General features: G+C 49.2%; 7 protein-coding genes and 2 non-coding genes across 9 annotated transcripts; 4 read left to right on the forward strand and 5 right to left on the reverse strand. All coding sequences in view use genetic code 12, as the record gives it.

Annotated features, from left to right (window-relative positions):
* Nucleotides 1–2,890: 2,890 nt before the first annotated feature.
* CXQ87_001806 (uncharacterized protein) lies at nucleotides 2,891–3,634 on the forward strand (the record flags this gene model as incomplete). The annotated part of the gene is made up of 1 exon (XM_025480332.1): nucleotides 2,891–3,634. One exon carries the CDS (start codon nucleotides 2,891–2,893, stop codon nucleotides 3,632–3,634), a length of 744 nt encoding a protein of 247 aa, XP_025334632.1.
* Nucleotides 3,635–4,535: 901 nt separating this feature from the next.
* Nucleotides 4,536–5,612, forward strand: CXQ87_001807 (uncharacterized protein; the record flags this gene model as incomplete). Its single annotated transcript, XM_025480333.1, has 1 exon — nucleotides 4,536–5,612. One exon carries the CDS (start codon nucleotides 4,536–4,538, stop codon nucleotides 5,610–5,612), a length of 1,077 nt encoding a protein of 358 aa, XP_025334633.1.
* A 134-nt stretch (nucleotides 5,613–5,746) lies between these two features.
* On the reverse strand, nucleotides 5,747–6,675 carry CTP1 (Ctp1p; the record flags this gene model as incomplete). Its single annotated transcript, XM_025480334.1, has 2 exons — nucleotides 5,747–6,613; nucleotides 6,658–6,675. The coding sequence occupies 2 exons, from the start codon at nucleotides 6,673–6,675 to the stop codon at nucleotides 5,747–5,749; spliced, it is 885 nt and encodes a 294-aa protein (XP_025334634.1).
* Nucleotides 6,676–7,089: 414 nt separating this feature from the next.
* On the reverse strand, nucleotides 7,090–8,163 carry TFA1 (transcription factor TFIIE subunit; the record flags this gene model as incomplete). The annotated part of the gene is made up of 1 exon (XM_025480335.1): nucleotides 7,090–8,163. One exon carries the CDS (start codon nucleotides 8,161–8,163, stop codon nucleotides 7,090–7,092), a length of 1,074 nt encoding a protein of 357 aa, XP_025334635.1.
* Nucleotides 8,164–10,186: 2,023 nt separating this feature from the next.
* HCM1 (Hcm1p) lies at nucleotides 10,187–11,710 on the forward strand (the record flags this gene model as incomplete). The annotated part of the gene is made up of 1 exon (XM_025480336.1): nucleotides 10,187–11,710. The coding sequence occupies one exon, from the start codon at nucleotides 10,187–10,189 to the stop codon at nucleotides 11,708–11,710; it is 1,524 nt and encodes a 507-aa protein (XP_025334636.1).
* An 89-nt stretch (nucleotides 11,711–11,799) lies between these two features.
* Nucleotides 11,800–12,246, reverse strand: BUD31 (U2 snRNP complex subunit; the record flags this gene model as incomplete). The annotated part of the gene is made up of 1 exon (XM_025480337.1): nucleotides 11,800–12,246. One exon carries the CDS (start codon nucleotides 12,244–12,246, stop codon nucleotides 11,800–11,802), a length of 447 nt encoding a protein of 148 aa, XP_025334637.1.
* A 55-nt stretch (nucleotides 12,247–12,301) lies between these two features.
* CXQ87_001812 lies at nucleotides 12,302–12,394 on the reverse strand. Its single transcript has one exon. It is a non-coding gene; the product is annotated as a tRNA-Ser (tRNA).
* Nucleotides 12,395–15,469: 3,075 nt separating this feature from the next.
* CXQ87_001813 lies at nucleotides 15,470–15,562 on the reverse strand. Its single transcript has one exon. It is a non-coding gene; the product is annotated as a tRNA-Ser (tRNA).
* Nucleotides 15,563–18,012: 2,450 nt separating this feature from the next.
* On the forward strand, nucleotides 18,013–19,652 carry CXQ87_001814 (uncharacterized protein; the record flags this gene model as incomplete). Its single annotated transcript, XM_025480338.1, has 2 exons — nucleotides 18,013–19,386; nucleotides 19,413–19,652. The coding sequence occupies 2 exons, from the start codon at nucleotides 18,013–18,015 to the stop codon at nucleotides 19,650–19,652; spliced, it is 1,614 nt and encodes a 537-aa protein (XP_025334638.1).
* Between the last annotated feature and the right edge of the window lie 1,261 nt (nucleotides 19,653–20,913).

Here is a 20,913-nt window from a genome sequence, read left to right on the forward strand (position 1 = left end):
TTGGTGAAGTTTTGGAGAAGTTTTGGAGGAAGTTTGAGAGAGTGGGATTTTGAAGATTTTTGAAAAAAATTCTGCTTATGCCGCCGCAGGCTCGCTTCCACATACGTCTGCTGACGGTTTGGGAAGTGCAGCACCGGTTATGTAGCTTTTGCAACAAGGCGTACGGCAGTCGTGGTGGAAAGTGATAAAAAAAATGGATTCCGAGGACTTCGAGAATATCGAAGTAACACGAGATATTTCTATTTTGGGTGGTTTTTATTTTTGGCCAGGGTCTTCAATCATGGCACTCTTCCCTTTCAGGTTCCATATTTGACTTGTTGCGGCTGCCGCTTGCGCCTTCTTTGCCTCTTGAACCACGTCAAGATATAAATAATCCAGTCAGAAGATGCGTCTATTCCGGTAATTGGCTGACAGTTGACTAGAAATGGTGGGCTTACTCATTTTTTGTTTGTTATGGCAAGCTCCTGATTACTATGGCTCACCAGTCTGGACGGTCGGTCATGTTTGATAACACACGAACGGCGTACAGCTAATCCAAAAAAAAAAAAAATAAAATAAAAATAAAAATAAAAACAAATTCATTCAACCGCCTCGTACAAGCCAAAGTCCCCATTCGCCGTTGCCTGCGCCTGGTGCCAAACGCCTTTTCAAGCCTATTCCGAAAAAGGCATGTTTAGCGATCTCGACAAATGCAACAACAACCTTATTTCCCAGCGGAAACCCTAAACCTAACGCTGTCGCAACGACGACGTCAATCAACTGGCGAAAAGGCCGCACAGGTGAAGGGCGGCTAAATGGTCTTTTTGACGCAGCAAATGAAAGAAGCTCAGGGTTCAACCATGGCCTTCTCTAGCGCTGTGCGCCATGTACTTGCACGCCCATTACACAATAAAAGGACAATTCCGGTCCGGGCGGCTGCTTTGACAGGTAGGGGGTGATTTTTGAAAAGTGTAAATTTTTAGTTGGTGGGTCTGATTCTTCTGCGTTGTGTGCGATGACAAGGCGTCGTTTTATGGAAGCTTTTGCAGTGCTTTGAGTCACTTGAGTGTCAAATGACAGCTCCTGAAAGTTGAGATAGCAATATTGTATTTTTTCGTTTTTTGAAAAATTCCGTAAGCTAAAAAGAAACTTCTTCGCCCTTCAAATTCTTCAAAGGCCGGGGCCTCGTTCACTTCAAGTGCAATAATGGTGATATTCATGGATTTTGGAGTTTTCAAATCAAAATCTAGCGATGACCCAGTTTTGCTTTGTGCATTTTGGGGTCTTTTTGATGAGGAATAGGGGTCGGAGGCCATCATAAAGAAGAAGCGGGACAATATTAAGGTGAACTTCGTTCACAGGACAATGATTAATACTGTTGTTTTGAGAGAGACTCTGACTGGTGACTACAGTGTGTGGAGCATATTCTCAATATAAGCTCTCAAACTGAGCTTAATTCCTGTCTCGGTCTTGTCATTGTTAATTTTGAGATACTTTTTAGCGACCCCTAGATCTTTCACTTTGTTGACAGCAACTTTCACTTCCTCCAAAGCTTTCTCACATTCACTGGCAAGTAAAATATCATCAACATATAATGCAAGGTAGGTGGTCTTCCCTTTCTTATTCATAACATAACATGAATCATAAGTACTCCTCGTGAAATCGATAGACGTGAGAAACTTGTCAATATTCTTATTCCACACATATATCACCCAAGGGGCTAATTTACATTTTACAGTTACATAACCGGTGAAATCATAACCGGTGAAATGGTTGCACAGGGCTTCAGCACCGGGCTCCAGACCTTCCCAATAGAGAGTTTTGTGGCCATTGTTAAGCATAGAGTGTACGTCTTGATAACTCGTGCGATACTGACAAAGAGAACCAAGCAAATTCAACTTTAAACGGCTTCCTATTCGACTTAATTGAACACTTTGCTGCTACCACACAACAGCAAGCGACGTAGTTATGCGAGAACAAGTGCTTCGAACACCCACCGAAGCCACAGATAGCAGTGTTCATATGCTGACTTTCGTTTATCCTTGACAATACTTGTATGACTGGAGTATCAGCAACAAATCAGCAAGAGCAATTGAGCAAACAAACTGAAATTTATCAATTTTCTGCTCTACTTATCCTCCAGCTACCATTAAGACCATCCTGGAGATATCGTCCATACACTAGACAAAAGCTGCGCTATGACGAAAATCTCGGAGATAGCGAAGATCCGATAACCCAGGATTTCTTCATACGGTTACTTACACAGCTGGCTGTGAAAGCCAAATGGCAGCATCTGAAAACCATCACTCGCTTGAACCTCATGCTACTATAGCATCTCCACACTTCATTGTGTGAACCTCGGTTCAGACATGTTAGCTCCGGAGGCCGGAGTTTCAACGCAAACAGTCGTCTGGGGAGATCTAAAGCCATTTTTTTTAACTTTGCTAGGTAAAGACCCTCAAGAAATCATTTTTTGAGTTCGGCCCCAGGTTTATTGATGTTGTGCTGAAAGGCTGATCTGTATGGCTTGTGGAGCCTCCTCAACAGCCCAAACCCGCCAAATACGAACCATTCCAACCGAAAAGTAAACTTTTCCATCGAAACAACATCAATCAATCCAAAACATAAAACCATCTTGCAAACTTTAAATCCACTTTGCAGCCATTTCGTCACACTCAATGTATGCGCTGCAAGATCTCAGTAACTTTTTTTCCGGCTCCGATACATGATAAGCACCCACTCTGCATGTGACAGAAAGTATAAAACACCACCAGTCTGCCATTGAAACCCACAAAATGCCCTACGCTTTAGTTTCAGGAGCTTCCTCGGGAATCGGCTATCACTTGGCCTTGATCTTGGCCCAAAGGGCTTTAAGGTGTATGGTGGAGCACCAGAACACACGCTTAAGTTGATGGAGCCATTGAAAAAACACGGAGTGGTTCCTTTTGCTTTGGACATCAGAAAACCAGAAAGCGTTCAGGACGCCGTGAAGTTCTTCAGGGAGCACTCTGGCAGTGACTCCTTGGACATTTTGTACAACAATGCTGGAATTGCTGATGGCGGTCCAGGTTACGACTTTGACGACCAGGCCATGTTGGACATATACGCCGTCAATGTCACGGGCCATGTGTTGATGACCAAGTACTTTTCGCCTTTCGTCATCCAGGCCAAGGGAGCCATTGTGTTCACGGCGTCTGTGGCTGGTATAGTTCCTCTTTGCTGGACCTCTCTTTACTGCAGCACCAAGGCCGCCATTGACGCCTACGCCAAGGGCATTCGTGTGGAACTCGAGCCATACGGAGTTCGTGTTTACTCTGTGATTACCGGTGGTATCGATACGGACATTGCTAAGGCCAAGAAGGGAGACATTTCCAAGAGGATTGCTGATTTGCCTTTCCACGTCGAAGGTCTTGAGGAAAGTGTTCGTGCTAGTGCCGATATGACCAAGGGCGGTACCAAGCCTAACGATTACGCCAGAAGGGTCTTGAACAAGGTGCTTGCTAAGCACAGAGGATTCAATATCTACGAGGGTCACCGTGCTGGTCTTCTCAGGTTTGTGCTGCGTTGGCTCCCGCTCTGGTTGCAGTATTTCATTCTTGGGTCATTCTTCAAACAGAGAAAGCCTTTGGCTGAGCTCAGGAAGCGTTATAAGTAGGTTTAATGATATGGTAGGTCAATGAGTTGTGGGTAGAGAGTTGGTGGTGGAGGGAGTGATCAAGGGCAATGAATGTCGAAAGTGGAGTTGACTGAATTCAAGATGACTTGAACACCTTGTGAACGCATTTCTGATCTCAGGGAAGGTTACGACAGAAAGCTTGGGCTACCTCACGACTAGTAACTAAAACTAAGTAACGACATGTAACTAGGCAAACCAGGCAGTACATATAAAGAGAAGTTATCCAATAGAAAACTTATCAGGCTGTGATCATGGACAGCTATAGTCATTAGCCTACATTACCAGAGAAACCAATCCCCCTACCAGAGATACCAATCTCCCTAAACTAGAGCAGATCTCGCAAATCCTCTAAATAACCAATCTATTCTCGACACCCAGGTAACAAGATCCCATCGCCATACTCCATCTTCCCTGTCAGAAAATGAAAATTCAACTGAACCCTGGTCTCCTCCCTACAATGAGTATGGAACCCCGTCAGACCCAGGGGTACCCACCAACCCCCAATTACTCTATTTTTCTTGAAAGTACCCCCAAATCACAATTCACCACACATATTTCAAAAAACGCAACCCTCTAATATTTTTTCCAGGTTCTTCCCATAATGGCCTGTAGTGTGACCTTTGCGCCCTTGCCCAGCAAAATCACCAGGCAGGCTCAAGGCCAAACCGAGGCCACCAATGACAGCTCGGAACGCTCCAAAAGGGGCCCTTTTTTGAAAAACACCAATATATAAAAAAAGCACGAATCGACCGAAAACCAAAAATCAATTTATTTTTCTCCGACCCTCTGGATGCCCATCCCTAGGCTATATCTACCGCTGCATGCCTGGCTGTGCGCATTATCAACACCTTTCTACTACCGTCTTTCTTATAAATCGCCGATGGTGCCTTCACCCCCGGGGAAATACACAAAGCTTGAGCAGCTGGAGTCGGATCTGGATGCAGAGGATAACCAAAACAAGCCGCTAGTGGGCCTGGAAAACGCCGAATCTTCTCTGGTGACAGAATACGAGGATGCCGGTTCGCCCCCAGGTTCGCCTATATTCGTGCAAGATGCAGCGGAAGGCAGTTCGGCAAATCTAAGAGAACCTGAAACAGAGCCCTCCCGGTCGTCCGATTTGGAGGAGCAGCGGCTGCCGGACCACGTCCGCTTGTCTCCATCGCAGAGGTTCAAGAATGTCTTACACTACATGTTTCCCGTCAAGCAGACATACCAGAGACTCAATAACGGTTTGACCACCGGACGCCTTCAGGCCAACGTGCCGGGTCGCTTTGTCGGCCAGGGAACCGACGGTGTGTTCAGAAACCTCATGGCCAAGCCTGATACCCAGGCGGAGCTCAACACTCAAGAACAGCACCCACCCACATACGACGAGGCTGCTGCAGACAGCACGCCCGAATACTGGGAAACCACGATGATCAGCCCCATGTACGAAAACGAAGTGTTTGTCCAGGGCTTGCCGGTGGGCAACTTGGCCAACTTCGTATGGAACGCCCTTGTCACTGTGGCTTTCCAGCTCGTGGGCTTCATTCTTTGCTACCTCCTCCACACGTCGCACGCTGCCAAGCAGGGCACCAGAGCCGGCTTGGGCCTCATGATCCTTATGTTTGGCTGGGACAGAATTCCCTCCAACTTTGGCCGCGCCGACCAGATCCCGGTCCGCTACGAGCCTGAAGACCCTAATATGATAGATATCACAAAGTCGCTGTCGATCAAGGCCGGCAGCAAAGTGGACGAGTTCCACCTGTCGCTTTTCAACAAGCTGGACTTTGCCAAGTTGGAGAACACCAAGACGCCCTACTTTGCATACGGGCTCATAGCATTCGGCATTTTCATCATGCTCAAGGCGCTGTTTGACTACTTCAAAGTAAAGCAGAAAGAGAGACGCATCTTGGCTCCACAGGGTCTGTCGGAGGTCAACACCACAACCGAACCAGCGAATTCCCAGGAGGAGTGAACCTCCCAAGCTATACTGTAGTGAGGCACTCCGAGCTGGTCTCGTTCCCGCAGCCGTTCTTTACATACGTATAACACTAATGCATCGCTGCCTGGCAGCTAATAAATTACTATTTATGGGGTTTTCTTTTCTTTTTAGTTCAAGAGCACCAACATCTTTTCGTAGATGGTGAACACAATGCCTCCACTCAACATCAAACGGCCCAATCTCGGCGTGGCTCCTTTCCAGAAAGTGAGCAAGCCCTCGTCCTTGAATATTCTGACAAAGCAGTTCATCGTCGACGTATAGAGCTTGCCAGCGTCCAACGACTGCATTCTCGTCTTCACTGTATCTATAGGCATGGTGGTGTAGACTGTGACAGTTCCTGCGATAGCGCCGACAGCAAAGGTGGCTGCAGACGACAACGGTTCGTTGGCATGAGTGTTGGTAGCTTGTTGGACCATGGTCTTGATTGCATTGTAGGAACCAAGACGAACAGCAGAATTGGCACCTTGTCTCATGGACACGGGCACAACACCAGCGTACATGCCCTTGAAACCCAAGTCTCTAACCAACTTGACGGTTCCTGAGAGCAAACCAGTCTGGTACTTGGGCTTGGCTGCCTGCTTATCGTCGATCAATGCGGTCTTGATGGCCTCGAATGGAGTGACTGCAACCACAGACTCCAACAAACCAGCACCCAAACCTGCAAGAACACCTCTTGGTCCAGAGAGCTTGCCGTTCTTGTCTGATAAGAGCGCCTTGATGGAATCGAAACCAAGGAAACGAACAGAGGCCTTAGCGGTGTTACCCACAATGAAAGCAGGACAACCCACGTACAAAGCGCCAACGCCTTGGGTTTTGGCAACGTTGGCGATTAAAACCAATGGATTCCTGGACGCCGTGGATGACTTGCTCACAAGCTGTAGTCTGGTCTTAGCGAACTCGAATGGGTAGGTTACCACACCCTCGACAGCACCAGCGGTACCGCCTGCAACAAAAGATTTGAAAGGATCGACTTGCTGCGGTTAGTTGGAGATCGTCATATTTTTCTCGATCAACATACCTTTTTATCGGATGCCATTGTGGAAGAAGGCCGGTATCGGACAAATTTTCGTTCGCAGTCAACGTTAACTTGAGAAAATTATATGGGGTCTCAATGCGACTGGTGCGGCGCATAAGCGGCGGCTGCGAAATGCCCACTATTACTCATTCTGTGATGATATCCAGATATGATAAGGGATAGCTGGTGTTAAGGCTGGAGGTCATTTGTAAAATGCTGTGTTTAGTTGGAGGAACAAGGTTCAACAAGACTGTGTATTCAACAGAACGTTTCCATCCTGGGATTGTGTGGGAGAGTCCAGTTGAGACCGAGGTTGTGAAAAGTGCTCCTTTGATGAGTTCAGAGCCTCAGTAATGCTTAGATGTTTCGATCATCTAAGGCACTAAAAAGGCTTGTAGCTGCAGTTTCTATGAATCCGCAGACGTTTGATGCCCATCACACATCCTCAAAGTCAAACTCATCGTCGTCCTCATCTTCCTCATCCTCTTCGGCCTCTCTTTCAGCCAAGTCAGCATAGTATGCTGCAAGCACATCCTGTGCGTCCTTCTCTTTCTTAGCAGCAGCCTCAACAGGTGGAGAGGCAGAACCAGCACCGTTTTCTGTCTTGACCTCAGGCTCCTCCTTGATCTCAGTCTTGGCCTCTTCATCGCCATTCAAGTCTTTCTGGCCAACAGTGGATGCCGAGTGCCACGAGGGCAAGGCGTTTTGCTCCAACTTCTGTCTTCTCTCCTCCTTTTCTTGTTGCTCTCTTTCGTAGTTCTCGTCGGAAGCGGTAATCGAAACATGCAAAGTGGCGTTGGCCTTGGAAGCGGCGTTTTGTAAGGATTGCGACATCTGGCCCTTTTTACCAGACCCACGGCCAGACAAGTTGTACAAAGCAGCAGAGCCGGACTGTGCTGGAATGGCCTTGGTGAGCGCAATCTCAAAGTTGTTGTCCTCAATGTTGGAGTTGTCGATTTTCTTCAAGTAGCTGATGATGGGGTCTATTTGGATCATGAGCTTCTCAAGTCTTTCCTGTTTGACGCTGGCCTTGAGGGAGGAGTCGTCCTCGACCAATACTCCCGAACACTGGTCACAAATAAACGACGACTTATCATCGCTCAATAATGAAATCGCATCAAGCTGAGATACCTTTCTTCCGCATCTAGGGCACAAGTACCCGTGAGGATTGCCAAAAGAGGACATCTCATCCTTGATGGTGGACACTATTGAGTGCACTTTCCACTTGATGGCATCGATGGCCTCGGTGATGTGGATGTAGTAGTATGTTCTGTTTGCTAGTCTCTGTTGATAGTTCTCTTCCTTCTGCACGTGCGTCAGAAGAAGTCTGTCCTCTACCAACCTGGCGCAGTAGGCTCTGAGTTCTTTTCGAGGAATGCCCAAAAGATGGATCAAGTCATCTTCCGAAAGAACCGAATGTAGCATGACGGCATCGGCGACGAGAATGCATGGCCGGGAATGGAAGGCACGCACGACAAAGCGGATAAGCGACCTGGTGATGTCGTCCATAAGGAGTGTGGTGGAGTTGAAGAGACTTGATCATTTGCTGTATGTAGGCGCTTTGACGAGCGTCCACTGGGATGGGTTTAGTGGGAAAAAGAGGGTTTTTGGGCAGTGGAGGGGGTTTTAGGGGATGCTTTTTTTTGAATTTTGGCAATTTGTGGAATTTTGGGGTGTTTGAGGGAACGGTCGATTTGTGGTGGTGGATGGTGGTTTTGCGTTGTTCATGAGAATGGCTGCGAAAAGTGAGAATTGAGAAACCTTGTGGAAAAGGAGGTGTGAGTAAGTAAATTTTTTAAAGGATTGGTATATTGAATAAAAGGTGACCAGGAATTGGATTTAAGGGATAAAGAATGATAAATATGCTATATAGTGTGGAATATGCTATACGGTATATGTACGAGGTCAGGTCAAGGTTGTGTTAGCCAAAGTATGATATGGACTACTCTGATGGCTGGTCCTTCATGTCAACAAATTGACCATAGATTGAGAGATTTTAGTTACATTATACCTATAGACTAAGTGTCTACCTGGGAAGACCAATCAATTTTACAAACTGAAATCAACAAGTCTATGGATCACATAGAAACCACCTAAGCGACACAGCCAGTGGGACCACGACTACAAGAACGACTCAGTCCTGCGAAGTACTTCCAAGCACAGCATTGCTGCTGTTGCGCCTTTCCAGCTATTATTTCCAAGAAATTCGCCAAAGTTGCCAAATCCATATCTCCATCTTCAATCGAAAACAAGAGGTGACGAAAACGCATCTACACCATCCCACCATCGCCTGCTCCTCCCCATACACCTTCTCCCAGCTTTCTCATCACAAGACCCCTCGACAATCAAGTACCCCTTGTCGTGAAATACGCATTGCCAGATCACAATAAACTTTCTTCACAATACCAAGAAAGCACATCAATGTGAGAAGAATACAGTGTCGCTGGCGTTTCAGAAACCCAAATAGATAACACCATCTGCCTGAGTCTACACGGCCTCACAGCGCTTAAGTTCACGTCTATCTCCCAGCAGCAGCAAGCAAGCAAAACGGTATACCACAAAATGACAGAATCGTTTCGCAGCCTTCCACACATAAATGAATTAGCCCAATCGATAACCCCTCAGTCAAGCCATAACCTCAAAGCCTGTTTTCGGAAGCTTCCCCGGCCTCGCACCCCAAAATCACAGATTCTGTTGATTCCTGATTTGTCAAAAGTTCCCGAACCATTTCTTCATTCCGTGGCACCCGCCACACATGGCTGCAACTTGCTTATCTGAGACACGCCTTTAAGGCGGGACGCAACGTGATTGGACAAAAGTGCTCCTTCAAGATGCCCAATCTGCCTGAACAAAGAGACGCCAACGTTGTGGGAACATTCCACGAGGCTGCCAATTCGGGCCGATCTAGGCCAGGGGACTGAACAAAGTGACTGAAATTTTCAACAACCCCTTTTTAACGATAGAACAAAACTTGTCTACCATATTCAGTTTCCAAATTCCCTTCCTTTCTTCTGTTCCTAGGGGCTCCCGCCTCATGGCTGCAAAGTTGCTGGGACGCAGAGGAGTTCTTCGCTGCAATCCCCTTCGCTGTGTGCAGTGCGACGCGCTTTATCGTACATGTCCCCCGATTGTCTGGCCACGCTCCCACTGCTTCACGCCGCGCTTCAGCGCAGGGATTGATAGACAAAGACGGCATATAGCGCGTCTGTGTGCACGCCACGCGCCCTCCCGCAAGCCGCACGAACCCAGACCGCGTTTTGCTCTTTTCTAACGGCCCACCTCTTCGCTTCCTTATATCCTACCTTACTTCCAGCATTCGTGCCACATCCAAGAAAAGCTTTGTTATTAACATACCCACATTCAACCAAAAGGAATCATCATATCATCACCATCCTTTGCTTGGGCGCCCACTACGATCCCCATATCTCCCAGTGCTTCCGCTGACCTCCCTTCTGAACAACTCACCAACCTCCCATCCCCTACCTTCAACACTTAGCCCTCCGCAATCACGCCGGCAATCCTGTTCCCTGAGATGTCTAGAAGACCCCTTCACAAACACAGCGTGAACGTGCTCACCGATACTCCAAAGGCACACTCCAAGATCACCACACCCCCTAGATCGGTCCACCTCAAAAGGAACCACACTGTTCTTGAAACGCCTGTCCGCCCAGATTCCCATACCCAGGGCTTGTCCATGAATAACGTGCTTTTGCTGCCGGCGTTTTCGTCGCCTCAGCCGCCACAACCACCCATTTTTGACCACCAACTGCTGCTGTCTCTGTTAGCAACGTCCGATGCCAGCAACACGTCTTTGGCGCCACCTCCACCGTTTGCTTCCACGTTCCCACAGAGCCAGAATTCGTTTGGAAGCTCGTTTGGCAGTGTTTTCGAAGGCCCAGCGCCGCCAGCTCCAAAGAAGAAACTGAGGCCCAAGAAGCCCAGAAGAGAGGCCGCCGACACGTGTTTTTCCATCGATAGCCATGAAAAACCTCCATATTCGTATGCCACGCTCATAGGTATGTCCATTCTTTCCCACCCAGCCAAGCAGCTCACGCTTTCCCAGATCTACACCTGGATCTCTGAAACCTTCAAGTACTACCGCCGTGAGGACGTAGGCTGGCAGAACTCCATCCGTCACAACTTGTCGCTTAATAAGGCCTTCGTCAAAGGTATGAAGTCCAAGGACGGCAAGGGCCACTTCTGGTGCATCAAGCCCGAGTGCGAGGACCTCTTCCTCAAGGCCAAGAACAACAAGAAGAGTTCTTACCACGAGGTGATGGACCAATTGGCCGTGGCACGTCGCCGCAACTCAGTGGCCTCGATCCCTCTGTCGCCCACTGCCGAAGAAGACAGGCGGAAGAACGAGGAACCGGCCGCTAAGAGGCTCAAGACCGAAGACCCACCCTCCAACTCGCCTTTGGAGAACAACCTCCTCAGGACTCCGGTGGTGAAGGCCCAGCAGGATCAGGACAAGCCTATCTTGGCCGAGAAGCACATGGCCTTCACGTCTAGCTTCAGCTGCAACCTGAACTTCGAGCTTCTGCCCGCCCACCCAATGGAAACTGGACCGCTCCTCGAGCCTCTCACACCAGCAGCCATCACCAACGTTGTACTCCAGCAGACTGGCTCTGCCTCGAACGTGCAGCTTCCGTCCATCACTCTCAACAGAGTGGCTCCCCCACATATTCCCCAGCTACAGCCTTCCATGCAAAACACCACCACTCCTCGAACCGCTGGCTCGGCTCGTACACCCATTGCAGCCATCAAGACGCCTCTTCGGACGTTGAAGACGCCTCTGGGCAGCACCTTGGTCCGCAAACTCTGGCAGTCTCCTTCCTACCTCGAAGAGTTCTATCACTCGCCTTTCGGAACCGGCAGAGCATTGCTTAACTCATACGATGACGACGACATGCTCATGCGAGCATTTGACAGCCCAGCCACGTCGCGAGACGGCCGGGTGAATCTCATCAACGAGTTGAAGCGTGCTGACGACGATGAAAAACGTGCCGAGGCGCCTTCGAGCGATGCCACCGATATTGATGGCGATGACGAGTAACGAGCTGCATACTATAGGTAATTGGGTTAATTTTGGGTCTAGCGCAGGCGGGCGCTATGTTTGATTTTGAAATGTTGATTTGTGTATTATTACTCCTTGTCAGTGCTGGCGCATCCCTGGCACCCGCAGGTGATGCAGCCTTCGGATTCCCTCTGCTCTTCCTTGAGCTGGTTCCGTGGCACTCGGCATATACACGTGCTGCCGTGGTTCTTTTCTTTCGCTATAATACAGTTGACGCAGCACAAACGTTCGTAGCCTTGCTTTTTCCACTTGGCGATCAAGTCGGCATTGACGTATTTCTGTCGAAGCAAGTAGTCGTAGAGTTCCTTGGATATGAGCTTTCTTTCGTAGTACATGCTGTAGACATAGCGGCTTATCTGGTGGTTGAGCTTTAGTATGGGCCATAGGGAGGAGTGTTTTGTTTCTGTTTTGAGGGCCTTGCGCTCGGCCTCCTTGAGTTTCACTTGTAGTTTTTCAATTGTGGGTTTGACTTTTTCATAGTCCTCGGGGACCTTTTTCGTCTTGACTTTTGGCATGTTGTTGTTTGGAGATGAGATGTTGATAAGAAGCGCGATGAGTGCAAAAAAATAACGACATCAGCAGGATTCGAACCTGCGCGGGCAGAGCCCAATGCATAGCTCGAGAAGTTCGAGTGCATCGCCTTAACCACTCGGCCACAATGCCTAGAATCGCAGAATTTACTGCGCAGGCTGTAGAGATGAACTAAAATGAACTGAGTTTCTATTCTCATTTTCGCTCAAAAATTGGCAAAACTTCGACAAAACCCTTTTTAGTAAAATTGATAGCCAAATCTTATGATAAACCGGTTGCTAAAGCTGTTGGACCACCTTAAACCACCCAACGACAAGAGTAACACCGGATCAAAGAGACTAGGATGAGGAGAGAGCTGATCTTCCAATAAGCACCATAAAAGTCATAAGCGGCCCTGATTTGCATTGTCTGACCAACCTACCGCTTTTGCGTGCTTTTACGATCACAAGGGTCCCACCAACCGCATAAATCTTGAATAGAAGCACAATGGACACAGCATCCAACAAAGCCGGCAGTGCAAAAATGTCGTCGAAATCAAGAAACCGGAGACCAAGACTTCTGGCACAGGCTTGTGTGGGACACATTCGGCAGCGTAACCAAGCAATTGAGTGATCCATAGAAGCACAGCCTTGAAGTCCGAAGGAGGTTGGGTAGGAAAAAGTGGACAGCATTGACCAAGACGGACGCTCAAGGCGGTAGTATCAAAAGCGACAAAGACAGACCGAAGAGTCAAAGAAAAACTGAAGACTCGAAAATCGTGGTCTACGCCAGGCCGTTCCCATAACACCGAGCTCCACGGCAATTGAAAAGTTGCTGAAAGCCATCCAATGAGCTCTTTTCCGGCCGTTGCTTCTGGACAATCAGACAATGCCGATTGTTCATGGAAGCTACACAGCCTGTCACTCCGTATGTCACCACCGATGGGAACACAATAGCACGGTGGACAAAGCAGGGATCACAAAATCAAGAAAAATGGATTTGAGGAAATCAATGGGGCCTCAGGGTGAGCTGAGCCCTGGAGGTTATGGCTGCGAAACAAGCCCAGACCAAGCCGCCGCCGCCAAAGCCGAAATGCACCGTATATCTGAAGGACAACTTCGAAACAAACAATAAGGCTAGCGAAAACCCATGTCGAAATGACAACCTACAATGCTCTTTCATGTGCACGGCGCCTCAATGGTCGTTTCATCCGGCCCCAGCCAGCTCGGCAACCGTACTTTTTGTATCTGTCATTTTGCAAATCCTTCCTCTGTTTTGCAAATCGAATCAGGTGGTGCCAAAAAGTGCCATTTTCCCCGTGCCGAATCGGGCCCTGTGCCTTCCTGTTTTGCTCCGATCCCAGTGGCTGCGAATACGATCGTCAGCCTAGCCACCTTCTCTGGCAGATGCAAACCGCAACAGCAATTGAAGATTTGCAGATGTCGTCGAAGTTCCTGGCGATCCTATGGAGTGGTGCTTTCCTGGCGGTTCAGATACGGCCGTGGCTTGGGAAGAAGTCTTTGGAGTTGTTTTTGAGAACATCTCTGGGGTCTGTTACTGTACTTCTGGGACTGTTCAGCCTCTGATTTTCGATAGACGGGCTCGAGGTCGGAGCGCCGATTCATGTGGACGGAAGATGTTTTTTGATTTTGCCTGTGTCGGCTGTGCAATGAATTTGGGCCGTGAGCTGATGGTACAGCATTGATCGTCAGGCGACCATGAACGGTTTTCGAGCCGAAAAAAGGAAAGAAAGAGATTTTCAAGATGAACTAGGCAAAGAATAGTGCAATTATGGAGGTTGAGAGGTTGGAAATCAAAACCCGATTTCGTACGACTGGACCGCCTCGGCAATACACGGCGGACCAGGTGCTGTTTACTTTGGCAATTCGCCCTACGCCTCAGGCGGTGCCCGGTTCGCTACAACTTGACGTAAAGGCCCCAAAAAGATGCCCCAAAAGGCGAGTCCAAAAGGTGCCCCAAGCCTAGAAAATGGACCGCATTGTGAGCCAAACAGTAAACAACACGGTGGGTCAAAACCAAACACACCACAAGCAAAACAGCCAAAGCCGAACGGAGATCTAGATCGCTGAGCAGGCGAAGTGAGTCAGTCTAGTCAACAACCAATGCACTGGAAATGGCCACAGTGGTGGGTATGCTGATTCGATCGACCAGTGCATGCCCGGTGCCCATGCCCAGTGCCAATGCCCAATGCCCGTGCCCGGTGCCCGATGCTCATTTTACAGTACCCCCATGATGCCACTCTCAAAATGGCGAAATGGAAATTGGCAAAATAAAAATTGGCAGAATGGCTTTATGCAAAATGGAAAATGGCAGAATGGCTTTATGCCAGTTGGCAACTCGCCCCACGGCGCAAGCCTTGATCTAGATCGCCTCGTAAAAAAACCGCCCGCCATCGAGCCACAAACCCAGCGGTTCCCTCCGCCGTCCATTCAAGCCCTCCTACGCCCTCCCATGCCCTCCTACGCCTCGCTTTGTGCCCAGTTTTCGCCTCTTGCGTGCTGAATCTCTTGCGTGTTCGCGGTTTGCAGCCATTCAAGAAATTCTTCGCCGAGGCCGCGGAGCGATTAGCGAGCCATTGAGAAATTGGCGAGCGAAAATGAGAAATGGCTGTGAAAGTGGGAGCACATTCTCAGTCGCCAGTACCAGTGCCACAAACAAATTGACTATTTCAGTTCACTGAAAACTCCCAATGCATGGGCCCCTGCACTGCTCCATTTCTTCATTTCTTCTTTACCCCTGGCTGCTGCACACTTTTGGCGTCTTTTTCCCGATTCATCAAATACCTTCCACAGGCTGGGCGGCAGATTTGTCCGCGATACGGTTTGGCCCTGGCATTTGAAAAATCCTTCCTTGGCCTACGCGCCTTGAATCTTCAATGGTGAGGCGCGGAACACGAAAATGCAAAAAACGTTTGACCGTGACGCAGACGACATTTTTGCTGGCCAGGGGCCGCAAAACCCTAATTAATTCAATTTCGGGAAATCAATGCTCTTTGTGTGCCGTGGTTACGTCCTTGTAGCCCGTGCTGCTTATGTATACCGATGTGTGGTGGTTCATGGTATACCGCGTAGGCGACAGGCTTAGAAGCACGGTTGGCCCGGCCGGGCGACCAGACGAGATCTAGCTCAGTTTGGCTAGATCCAGCCCACACAATGATTGCAATGCTTTTGCAGTTGGCAAAAACAAGTGTAAAAGATAAAAAAATAACGACATCAGCAGGATTCGAACCTGCGCGGGCAGAGCCCAATGCATAACTCGAAAAGTTCGAGTGCATCGCCTTAACCACTCGGCCACAATGCCATATACAAGGAAATCGTGAGTACGGGTAATATATATGAGGCAGTTTGGACGAGACTCAAAAAGTGCAAATTTCGAAATATTGAATGGTTAGTTGGACTAGTGAAGAACAACTTGTGCGGCCGAGAGCTCGCTAGCGCCAAAATTGGGCGAGATACGAATTTTTCAAGATTTTGGAAAATCCAAGGAAGCCTGATTCCCCAAGGTCCAAACCCCAATGGCTAGTTTTAAGCTGTTTAGGTAAACAGTAAACAACCAATACCCAGCCAAACGAAGCTGGCGCCATTCGGCACCAGATTGACGCTTTTGACTTTCGTAAATCAAACCTTGCACCATGAGCTCCAATTCACCGATAACAGCACAATCATCAACAACACCAGCCTCCCCTCTCTCCCGCAAGAAGCTATTCCACAAAGTTTAATCACTGGAAAACTCTCCAAAACTGGTCTGTGAGGATATCGTTTCCTATCCCATCAGGGTCCAAGGCTTATCATCAAGCCAACGGCACCGTGAGTTTCAGGTGCCCTTCCCGAATTGTGGCCTTGGCTGCCGTTTTTGAAAATAAGAAAAATACAGCCATTACGAAAATGTCGGTCGGGTGGTCAAGGCGGGCCCGTGGGCAAATTAGCCTCTCTACTTTTAGCCTTTGACTAGCCAAGTGCAGCGGCATCTTTTCAAATAGGAAAGCCCAACAGAGGGCCGAAAATAGAGCTTTAGGGGGCTAAAACAGCACAAACATTCGGGCCAGATCGGGCTGGACGGACTTGGAAAACATGGCAATCATCAAGAGTCAGAGTGCAAGTTTGAATGAAAGGGCACAAAACCCCAAACGGCCTTCTTCGGTTCTCGAACCCGACGCTCCGGCCGAGCTCTTGACCATCGACAGCAACAAAAGTGGAAGGCACCGAAGGACCTGGTCCAAACCAGAACATGAAATTTCAAAAAATAAAGCGAGAGTCAATTTAGGATTTGCAAGACATGTACGGTCTTTTGTCCAGGCACCGGGGAACATTAGGGGAACCACGGAACAGAGTTTGAGACCCCTGGCCGTGGTTAGGAGAAATACGGTTGCACAATGGCTCGTCATAATTCGTAATGGTTATGGAATCGGCACCCTGGAGGAACCAGCAACAAAGGGCACCCCTTTTCCACAAAAACCCACTTTCTAAAAATATCGCCTGGCTCGTTGAGGCCTCTAAAAATGTCTACACCCTATCCTTGCTGCCAACCCTGATGGCCGGGGTACTGGGGTCCGAGAAGGCGAGTGGCATGATAGTAGCTGTCGGGAAGCGGAGTTCCAGGCTCTAAGCCTGGACACATTTAGCAACGAGAAGACTGTTTTTGTAACGAACCAAGCAACAAGCAAAGATCCCAGTAATAATAAGCAAAGACACCCAGTAATGTATCTCGCAGCAAATAGGTCTGCTGGGCGCCTAAGCAGCGGTTAAACCGACATTAGAGCGAATGTCGATAAGAACGAGAAACACATTGTAGAATTGTCGAAACTCCGTTTTGGCGTTTGTTGTGATCAACTCTTTTTCTCCAGATCTTGACAGCTTAGCGTATTGTCCTTGGGGGTTGCCAAGGTTTCGCAGCCAATGGGCGGAAACAGAGTAGGAACGGAATGAGCTCGATTGAGCCTTGCTCCATCTCAACAGAACAGAAGATCGTGCAATCCAAGCCCCCTATACGCTGCCCGGCTGTTTACGAGATCAGCAGGCCAAAACATCAAATCCGCAAGAACCAAAAAAAGGATGCCGATTGCAAAAGCCATCCCAAGCCCTGGGCTCGCCCTGGGCTCGATGCCTGGACATTTCAATAGGGGCGTTTGCAAATGGACAGAAAAAATTACGATTGTTGAGGTGCTTTGAGAATTTCTACGCCTGGCTCTGTACGACTTCAAGGCTCGGCAGGGGCTTATACTGGTTGCGGTTGCAAATGGCTATTTTTGACGCTGTTTCGATCTGATGGATGCCAGGCCACTGTTTTCATTTCGCACCGTGCCTGCCTTGGCGTTAGGCAACCGATTCGCAGCCAGCAGGCACGGCCAACAAGCGGCAGAGCTGCGCCTCCTTGGTTCTTATAACTAAAAAAATAAAAAACACCAATACATGAAATTTCATCAATTCGGCAAATTCTGTTCCGCCTGAAAAACCGAGATGTGCAATGTTCACGGGAACTAGGCACCCCTGCCCAAAGCCCCATGTCGCAGCCTCTGCAGGGTGACACGCAGCAAACTGGTCACCTACACTACAATGCGCCTGCACACAGGACCACTGCAGCCCGCACGGCCCACAGCTTGCATGCTGCAAACGCGATCCCACACACACTCCATCCGAATAGCTGCAAAACCGGCCTTCCACTAACTTCTCCCTCCATTATATAAACCCTCCTCCTGCCCCTTTCTTGGGGCTTTTTTTTTATCTCATCAAAACACATCCATTCGCTTTATCATGAAGTTTTCTTCGCTCATCTCTGCAGCTGCCCTCACCTCGGCCGCTATCGCTAAAGATGTTTCCTGCCGTGTCAATGGCCAGGAGGTCGCCCAGGTTGACTTGGACACCGGTGACTGTCCTTTCTCCATCCCAAGCGAGCTTCCTGTGACCTTCAGATTCGACGCTGAGGATGACTACGAGGTTGACGCCTACTACGTCCAGGCTGAGCAGAAGTACTGGAACGACATTGAGAACGCCGGTAGAACCGTTGACGTTCCTGCTAAGGAGTTGTACGGCAAGGAGGCCACCGACTTGTACCACGTTCACGCTGAGGAGTCTCCATCCTCCAACTCTACTGCCGCCTTGAGAAGAAGATTCAACGCCCAGATCTTGCAGGCCAGAGACGAGAAGGATGACCTTATTGCCTCTATCAAGAACCAGGACGGTGAGTCTTCCTCTGTCACTGTTGAGGTTGTCGACATTGACGCCCCAACCACCAGCCCAGCTCCATCTGAATCCACTGCCACTGAGACCAACACCGAGACTACCCTCATCACCGTCACCTCTTGCGAGGACGACAAGTGCCACGAGACCACCGCTTCTGCTACCTGGGGTCCAACCACCACTACTGTTGACGGTACCAAGACTGTCTACACCACCTGGTGCCCTGTTGTCACTGAGACTAACACCCACACCACCATTGTGACTGTCACTTCTTGCGAGGACGACAAGTGCCACGAGACCACCGCTTCTGCTACCTGGGGTCCAACCACCACTACTGTTGACGGTACCAAGACTGTCTACACCACCTGGTGCCCTGTTGTCACTGAGACTAACACCCACACCACCATTGTGACTGTCACTTCTTGCGAGGACGACAAGTGCCACGAGACCACCGCTTCTGCCACCTGGGGTCCAACCACCACTACTGTCGACGGTACCAAGACTGTCTACACCACCTGGTGCCCTGTTGTCACTGAAACTAACACCCACACCACCGTCGTGACTGTCACCTCTTGCGAGGACGACAAGTGCCACGAGACCACTGCTCCAGCCACCTGGGGTCCAACTACCACCACTGTCTCTGGTGAGAAGACCATTTACACTACCTGGTGCCCAGTTGAGAGTGCTCCAGCTGAGACTCCAGCTGAGCCAGCTCCAACCACCAAGGCCGGTGAGACCACCCCAGCTCCAGAGCAGCCAGCTCCATCTGCTCCAGCTCCATCTGGCGAGGCTCCAGCTCCAGCTCCATCTGGTGAGGCTCCAGCTCCAGCTCCATCTGGCGAGGCTCCAGCTCCAGCTCCATCTGGTGAGGCCCCAGCTCCAGCTCCATCTGGCGAGGCTCCAGCTCCAGCTCCATCTGGTGAGGCCCAGCTCCAGCTCCATCTGGCGGTGAGGCTCCAGCTCCATCTGGTGAGGCCCCAGCTCCAGCTCCATCTGGCGGTGAGGCCCCAGCTCCATCTGGTGAGGCCCCAGCTCCAACTGACGAGGCTCCTGCTCCAGGTGAATCCACTGTGGCTGGTCCATCTACTTTGGTGTCTACTCCTGGTGGCGCTGCTCCAACCGAGTCTGCCATCTCCTCCTACGAGGGTGCTGGTGCCGCTGTCAAGGGCTCTTTGCTCGCTTTGGCTGCCATCCCTCTTGCTTACGTCTTGTAAGTAGGCTGACGAGTTCTCATTTCTTTTGCATTAACGCTGACAAGTGTCGGTGAGACATGCCCTTTTCCAGGCTTCACTTTTTATTACGGTTTTCACACATTTTTTCCCCTTTGCCTTTGAGCAGGTTAGCTCATTTACTTTCGGCGAATCTGAACCCCAAAATTCATCCGGAACATTTAATTTCCCCCTTCTAATACACCAATCGGAAAACTTTCCTCGTAGTCGTATCGGTACGCTTGCTACCGTTTGCAGCCACCAGGGCTCGCAACTGTGCGCGATTTTCTGCACCAGCACTGCAGCAATGGTCTGAGTAGGAGACGGGTGTCGTGCGTGACTCATAAATCCACCCACGGGGCTCGGCTTTTCTTGTCCATAGCCAGTGGCTGAGAAATATGCGGATGTTTGAGCGTCTTGGTTTCGGCGGTTTTGTAGAAGCATTTCGGCTAAAATGACCCCAAATTCCGAACGCATGCAACAATGCAAGCAAGTCCGTTAAGGCCCATTGTTCAGTAGGCATTGGCATAACAAGGCGAGGCAGAAATGGCCTGATAGTAAGGTTTGGCACTTTTCAACAATCACGAAAAATAGCGTCTTATCGAATTACTTGGGGATGCACGATAACGAAACGAAAATAAACAGATGTCGAAGAAAAACGGTGACAATGGAATTTTGGGTGTAGCTTAGGGGCTGTGTTTCTTGGATTTATGCGCTATCGGAGTTGCACCACCATGGTCAAGGTAAGATTTGTTCAAAAAAAGCATGAAGGCAAAAACTAATAAACAATAACTTCACAATAAAATCAACCTTCAATAGACGATCAACCTATTATTCGGCTAACCCCTTGTGGCTCGCTGGTGGGGACTGGACAATCGAAAGGGGCCTATAGGACAATGGGAGATATGATCCGAAGAATGATCGGTAATTTAAGGTACGCAATTTAGTGCTGCTTTAGTTTTACCCCTTAGCCAATAGTGAATAGCGATCACGGAGATATTGAAACCTGGTGTGGCTTTGCTCTGAAGGAGCGACACTCGTATTGTGAATCTCACAATGATACCGCTTTCGTGCCGTGGATGGAGGAGGTGAATTCCAGCGATCTGCTAATTGGCATTATTAAATACTTTATAGTGGACACCTCCTTTTTAGCGGACGGTTTCGGCAGGCTATTGTCCCTGGAATAAGCGGCTGAGACGACGCAGACCTCATGGCAGCGATCACCATTCTCGTAATTTGGTTTTAGATTTTCATTTAAAATTAGACT

This window comes from Candidozyma duobushaemuli (assembly GCF_002926085.2).
Source record: "Candidozyma duobushaemuli strain B09383 chromosome Unknown B_B09383, whole genome shotgun sequence".
Taxonomy (NCBI): domain Eukaryota; kingdom Fungi; phylum Ascomycota; class Pichiomycetes; order Serinales; family Metschnikowiaceae; genus Candidozyma; species Candidozyma duobushaemuli.